The 7,444-nt window shown below is 39.0% G+C and overlaps 1 protein-coding gene across 1 annotated transcript; it reads left to right on the top strand.

The window, feature by feature from the left end:
- Positions 1–1,603: 1,603 nt before the first annotated feature.
- Positions 1,604–6,184, top strand: LOC112063623 (olfactory receptor 52M1). The gene is given in 3 exon segments (XM_024118732.2): positions 1,604–1,607; positions 5,206–5,520; positions 5,523–6,184. Coding segments are annotated over 3 exon segments (981 nt in total).
- Positions 6,185–7,444: the final 1,260 nt, after the last annotated feature.

Genomic DNA, 7,444 nt, shown 5'->3' with positions numbered 1-7,444 from the left:
AACGTGTTCACCCAGAAATCAAAGAAATGAAACTATTGCATTTGTGTTCTCATCTATATAAAAATACAGTAAGTCCCCTACATACGAACCTTCAAGTTGCAAACTTTCAAAGATGTGAACGTGTATTCACATGTCCAATCACATAAGTTAGTTCACAGGTCTGGTGTACATTGTCAAGTCCATGCATCATCTACAAGTGATTGTGTTTTTGTGTACTTCACTGTATAGTGCTGTATAAGGTAGAGTAGTACAGTATTTCAAGCCCAGGATGTCTGGAAGAAAGCGTAAAAGCAGTGGTGATGTAGCTGGTACTGCTGAAGAACCGAAGAGATTCACGACACAGGAAATGGCAAGGGAATTTTCTTTATTTGAGGAGAAACTGTTAGTTTTTGAGGCACAGGACCCAAACGTAGAATGGTACATGAAGGTTGCAGCAGCCATTCAGAATGCAATCCAGTGCTACCATGTCATCTATGATGAGGAAAAAAGAGCCACTACCCAGACATCACTGGATCTTTTCTTCAAGGGGGTAAACAGAATTGAATCCAGCAAGGAACCGGAACCTGTGTCATCAACATTGGGCATGAGTGAAATTGCCGCTTGCCCTCCGTCTCCTATTGCTGATGATCCTTCAGCTCTACCATCTCCCATCTCTTCTCTCTCCTCCAGTCAGTAACTCTTCTTGCCTGTTCACTTGTTGCCAGCCCCTGTATGCCAGCTGGGTACTGTACTGTAAGATTAAAAATGTTTTCATTTTTTGTTTTTGTTTTTTATGTATTATTTGTGTGAAAAGTATTATAAGCCTATTACAGTACAGTACTATATAGCTGATTGTGTTAGTTCGGTACCTAAGCTAACTTTGTTGGACTTACGAACAAACTGGACTTACAAACGTGCTCTCGGAATGGAACTTGTTTGTAGGTACGGGACTTACTATATTTTTTAAATGACTATAGGGCAATTTAGTGAATGAACTCACTTGATGCTGGGTTAAACACAAATTGGACAACCACTTTTGGAAAACAATTTGACAACAGGATTTATGAGGTCTGCACAATGGAAAATTAAAATGTTAATAAATTTATATTTAAGCATTATTTTTGCATAGCCTAGAACCTATATTAAGTTTTTTTAATAATATAAGCAAAGATTAACAAAAAAAAGTGTTCATATTGGTTATACCAGTATCTGATGTTTATATTTTCCCCCACCCTTCTCCTGTGAACTCTTTCCCAATGTCACTCTTAGAGTCCTTGAATACTTCAGGCCTTGGGGGAGAATACTCAGAAACCTGGGGCTAGTGAACAGGCCCAGGAGGAGAGTAGGAATAAGTTTTATAATCTAGTCCTGGGAGGTAGAGTGGAATAAGGAGTGAAGATTACTCCCATGGGGGGGTAACTCAAGATACAGAGGGAAGAATGCAGGTGTCTCTGTGCAACCCTTGGGAAGCAACTGGCTGTTTTCAGTACCTGGATAAAGAGGGGACACAGGAGAAAATATTGAAGAGGTCAGAGACATGGCCTGCCTTTGACTATGAACTAAATTCATCAAAGCATCCAGACAAGAGGTGACTACTGTAAAGAGCTCTGTGGACATTGCCCAAATGGGTAAGTACATGCCAGAGATGGAGACAAAGTGATTGGAATCAGACTCCAATTTTCAGAAACTGAATTTGTCTTTGGTCCATCCAGGGCTTATCTTCTTTACAGTTCTAGTCAAAAGTAGAGGAAATAAGTTGAGTACAAATTGGTCTGGGTTATGAATCAAGGAAGAGGCGAAACCTCAATGTAAAAAGCTTTGTTGCCTAGTACTCTCCATCAGAACATGAGAGAAAAGATTGAACTATTCCATCCTGATTGGACCTCTTGTCTTCTGCTCCACAGTCAGGCAAACTTCTCTCCCAACTGCATCTTTACACCATCAACAGGTCTCTTTAATTATTTTTATCCATGTTTAAAAGGCTATTCATACAGTTGGGAAAGAAGGATATGGAGTTACCAAGGTCATATGAAAATAGCACTGTGTCTGTGTTCTCTGGAAGGGGGCAAAGAACAGAGGGGAGGAGTAGGTAAGGAGGGAATACAGTGCCTGTTCCAGAGGCCAGGCATTCTAATATTTCACCTTCTGTGTGTGTACACACACACATTTATAAACAGTTCATTTTAATACATGATGCAACTCTAAGGCAGCTGTTACTCCCTTCATTTCACAGACTGGCAAACAGGCAGTGTAATCTCTCTGCCTTTGTTTTCTGAGTCACAGAGCCAGAAACAGTAGAGTTCGTATTTGAACTAAGTTTGTCTTGCTTCTAATCCATGTTTATTTCACCACAACAAAACATCTCTCTCGGGAGCTTCAGACCCACCATCAGGATGCCTCTTCCAGAACTTGCAGGCATGTCTCCCGTGTTCAGGTAAGTATGCTCTTATGTGGACTGATACAGAAAATGTTTCTCTAGAATGTTCTAGGTAAAGTGACACAGTTTAGGTGTCACACCTAGTTCAAACCACCACTTAAGATGCCAATTATCAACTTGGTGGATTTTTATTCATATGCTCATATTCTTTGTCCCAGCCTAAAACTCAGTTACAATTTCATTGACTAAACTGGGTCTGGCACAAATCAAAGTTAGAAATCTGGTTTTAAGTCTATCGCATGAACATTGATTCTTTTATGATGAGATACTTTGCCCTTCCCTGACTTTGAGTAATTAGACCACCCTCCTAAACCATAAAGGGACCTGTCACAGTATCTTCAGAGAACACTTCAGATATTCTCCCTTTTATGAGATAAAATTGTGTATTGACTAGTGTTCCCAATAAATCCCTGTCTTATCTCTACAATTCCGGGACTTTTGTGGAATCTTCAAAGATGTCCCACATGACAGTGAAACAAAGGAAACTATTCCAACTTGCAGGATGTAAATTTCTGCTCTACTCCCTACCCCATAGTGAACAGTAAGAATTTGGAGAAAAGCTGATGCCATATGCCAAGAGCCTCAGACTTATTTCATTTGTTCTTTATCCTTACCCTTTGCAGTTGATAGTCTCCCCATTTTTAATAAGAAAAAGACTGAGACTTCAAGAGTTTAGGCAATTTACCCAAACATAGGGTAAAATGGTCTGGATGGGAAATCTGGTTTTGTTAGATGGTAAAGCTGATACCCTAGGCTGCTACTGTGGTGCTATCTCCCATCCTTTCCTTTTCTTATCCAATAGATTCACAGAATCTTTACATTTGATCCCTGAGGAAGTAGTTTCACACATGGTATCACTTATTGGCATATCCAAGTACTCAATTCACAGAATTGCTAAAGTCAGAGTTAATATAAAAGAACATCTGTGAACGATTTTAAAGTTCACAGAACTTTAATCTTTTTTTTCAATACCTAGTCAATACCTGACCCAGCAGTAAGTAAACTCAAAAAACCTAACATTGTGTGTTGGAGTGTGAATTACAAATCCATGAGGTTACATAGGGGCATTTCTCAATGCTTATTTGCTATGAAAATGTAACTTATATTTTTGACATGAATAATTTGAAATGTGCATGGACTTTAGTTGGGGGGAATTCAGTGACTATGTACCCATCCACTGTGGTATAGAGATATCAAAGAAGGCTTTGTAGAGGACAGATGGTCTGGGATGGGACTTGATGGCTGGGTAAAAAAAACCAAGAAGGTGGTGAGACCTCTCAGCAAAAATGTAGCCATGTGAAGAAAGTCACCATGTTACCATGACATGAGTATGGAGAGTCTGACTTGTTGAATCTGAGACTCTAATGGGAAACATGAGGAGGGCAAGCCCAAGACAGGACAAGACCCAAATTATACCCTGTGCTCTCAGCTTCTGAACCCTGAGGATGTGTAGCAGTAGGAGCCATTGCTAGATTCTTAGAGGCACCTGAAGGGCAAAAGAGTAAGAAGTGGACCAGGCTTTCACAAGTAATGGACAGTGGTTTAGCGCTGATCTCCCTATCTCTTCCAAGAATAGAGACCAAGAAGTACGTGGCCAGTAAGAAGGGTCCTGTTGACTGTTTTCTGTCAGTACATTTTTTTTTAATCACTGTGATCAGATAATGGGCAAATGTCCAGTGAGATTTGCTCATTTAAAGATGCACCTCATCTTTTACCTATCTCAGATTATAGATGATGCCCAGATTCTCAGAAAGTTTAATAGACTCTGTCCTTAATGTTCCTTAGGACAGTTGACTCTATCTGTTCTTCATCTTTCTAACCATGAAATCTGGGCAACCTTAAATGAGATATTTTCCTTTGAAAAATTAGGTCCTATGCCAGGTATCTTTTAAAGAAGTCAATTAGATTCGTCAGTCTGACCAAACCATTATTATTAAACCATTAAAGAAAAGGGAATTGTACCTCACTAATATATTTTCCTTAGTAAATTTTACCCTTAGTAAGTTGTCCCGTTATGTTTTTGATTGGGTTATGATAATTTTGTAAGACTTTTAAAGCTTTTCACTATTCTTCAAAAACAGAATATACCCATACACAAAAGAAAGGAAATTAAAAGAATGTGTTTTTACATCCAAGGTATATTCCTATAAGAAACACATATTTTAATGAAATCATATCATATCAATACTTTAATCTGCTTTCTGCCATTCCCTCACTTACTGTAATATGACATAAACATTTTACCAGGTAATACATAGCTTTAAAAATATTATAATAAATCTAATTCATTTAATAATGCTTTACTTTTGAACGCATTGATTCTAAATTTTCACTATAAAATCATGAATTGCAAATAGCTAATCATTGTTATTGACGTTACTCTTTATACAACAAAGAGAAGCATAGGCAGGCACTAGGCTAAACACATTACATGGACTTACGTTTAATCATTGCACGTAGAACTTTGTGTTTTCCAGTGTAGAAGTCCCCCAACTTGTTCATCCCCTTTGATCCAGTAATTTTTCTTTGGGAAATATTTCCTAAAGGAAATGGAAGAAAGCAATTTAGCAGTAGAAATGTTAAGCATACCTGTTTCTACATTTACCAGTGGGTGTTTTCATACAGAGTCTCTTTTATAAAATACATGTCAATTTTCAAGTAGGCATTCAGAATTCTTCTTTATTATAGGTTCCGCCAGGATGGAAATAAGATTCCAGTAGTCTACAGTTTCCAGAGGCAATATCTGTCATAGCAGTAAAAATCTAAAACTAAGAGCTCCTGTCCCCTAGCTACTGTAAGCCCTCAAACATGTTCATGTCTGCTTGCTAATAATGCCTGCTTGGTGCCTACTTCCTTCTGGCTTACTGGCATCCCAGGGCTGGAGTCCCTGAACATCTGGCTCTCCATCCCCTTTAGCTCCATGTACCTGGTGGCTGTGGTGGGGAATGTGACCATCCTGGCCATGGTAAAGTTGGAGCGCAGCCTGCACCAGCCCATGTACTTCTTCCTGTGCATGTTGGCTGTCATTGACTTGGTCCTGTCAACCTCTACCATGCCCAAACTGCTAACCATCTTCTGGTCTGGTGCCTGTCACATTGATCTAGATACTTCTTGACCCAAATGTTCTTTATCCACTGCTTCGTCACAGTAGAGTCAGACATTTTCCTTGCCATGGCTTTTGATCACTATGTGGCCATCTGTGACCCACTATGCCACACCTCAATGCTCACCCATGCAGTGGTAGGAAGTTTAGGCCCGGCTGCCCTCCTCCATGGAGTACTCTACATTGGACCCCTGCCCCTGATGATTCGCCTGAGGCTTCTCCTTTACCGGACCCAAATCATTGCCCACTCCTACTGTGAGTACATGGCCGTGGTCACCTTGGCATGTAGTGACACAACAGTCAACAACTTATATGGAATGGGAATTGTCTTCCTGGTATTTATCCTGGATTCATTAGCCATCACTGCCTCCTATGTGATGATTTTTAGGGCTGTCATGGGGTTGGCCACCCCTGAGGCTAGGCTTCAAACCCTAGGAACATGCAGTTCTCATATTTGTGCTATCCTTGTCTTCTATATCCCCACTGATGTTTCCTCTCTCACTCACTGCTTTGGCCATCATGTCCCTCCCCATATCCATATCCTTTTGGCCAACTTTTACCTCCTCATTCCACCCATCCTCAACCCAATTGTCTATGCTGTTCACACTAAACAAATTCAAGAGAGACTTCTCCACATTCTTAAGTCAGGGGCTCAACTCAAATGACTGTTCTGAATCTATGAGTCATATTTAATGATGGCAGGAAAAGGCTCTGACCAGGAAAACCAATGAAATAAGACCCATGCAACCAAGTCTTACCTGAGTTATGGAGAAAAGGGTCTAAGAGGAATGCTAGAATATATTCTGTTTGACCATGGATTTCCTGAAAGTGGAAAGGGGAATATCTGAAATATTTGAAAGAGGAAATCAGGGCTTGAGTTTTTGTACAATATTCCTTTTACTATTTGACATCATAAAATTAAGCACAATAGACACAAGCATACAGACCATAGAAGTAGGATCATTTATATCTTTGACTTTTTTGGTGAAGGATTTCTTGTTTTTCTTTGGAGAGAGTTTTGCACAATTTCTAGAAGGTAAAATTATAATTTAACACCTTCTTGAAAACGGTTTACAAATTCTGTTCGTAAAGGTCTGGAAAAATTAAAATGTGTTGGCAACCTTCTCCAATCCTTTTCACTTGCCCCATAAAAGGTCTTTTGTTGAGAATGGAGGCAATGTGAATGTGAGAAACCTTAATATAATGAGACTTGGAATGGGACTCTACTACTCACAGGAGTTAAAGTCCTCAAGCCAGGTCATTCTCCCATTTAAATAGATAAATGGAAATGCAGTATCCCACATCTCCTCATAATAAAATTAACTACGAGTGGGGAGGAGGAGACAGAAGGACATTAGGAGATTCCATTTTGGAGTCCCTGAAATGGCCTACATGAAGGACAGCAGCCAACTGAAGTAAAACGACAGAAGCAAGAAGGTAAGAGTGGGATTATTGACATGAAAGAGGTTGGGTAGAGAACTGAGTAAAGGTGATGAGAATAAATATATTTGTCAAAATATTTATTATCAAAATAAATGTATGAACTTTTATTATTTATTTATCATAGAAGTTCCATAATGAGATGACTACTTCAGGCTAGAAACCTATAGAAATTTCGTGATAATGCATGAAAAAACGAAATGAAGCAATCACACTCAATTACAGTATGTCCATTTTAGTTGTAAAATGTTTCAGACTTTAAATTGAAAATGCTCATTTAGCCTCCTCAATTTACAAACCATTACAAATATTTAAAAGCTAAGGTGACTTCCCTTAGGCTTAAAAGGAATCATCTTCGCATTTGAACGTATAATCTAAAGAAGCCAATGATGAAACCAGAGCTAAAATTTAAACCTCATATATCATCAAAAAAATGAAGACCTTAGAATATCAGAAACTTTTTTCTAAAGTTTGGCTTAATGCCC

The sequence above is a fragment of the Physeter macrocephalus genome, chromosome 16 (genome assembly GCF_002837175.3).
Source record: "Physeter macrocephalus isolate SW-GA chromosome 16, ASM283717v5, whole genome shotgun sequence".
NCBI classification, from domain to species: Eukaryota; Metazoa; Chordata; class Mammalia; order Artiodactyla; family Physeteridae; genus Physeter; species Physeter macrocephalus.
The sequence above is the reverse complement of the archived record's forward strand: the minus strand, read 5'-3'. Positions and strand labels throughout refer to the sequence as shown.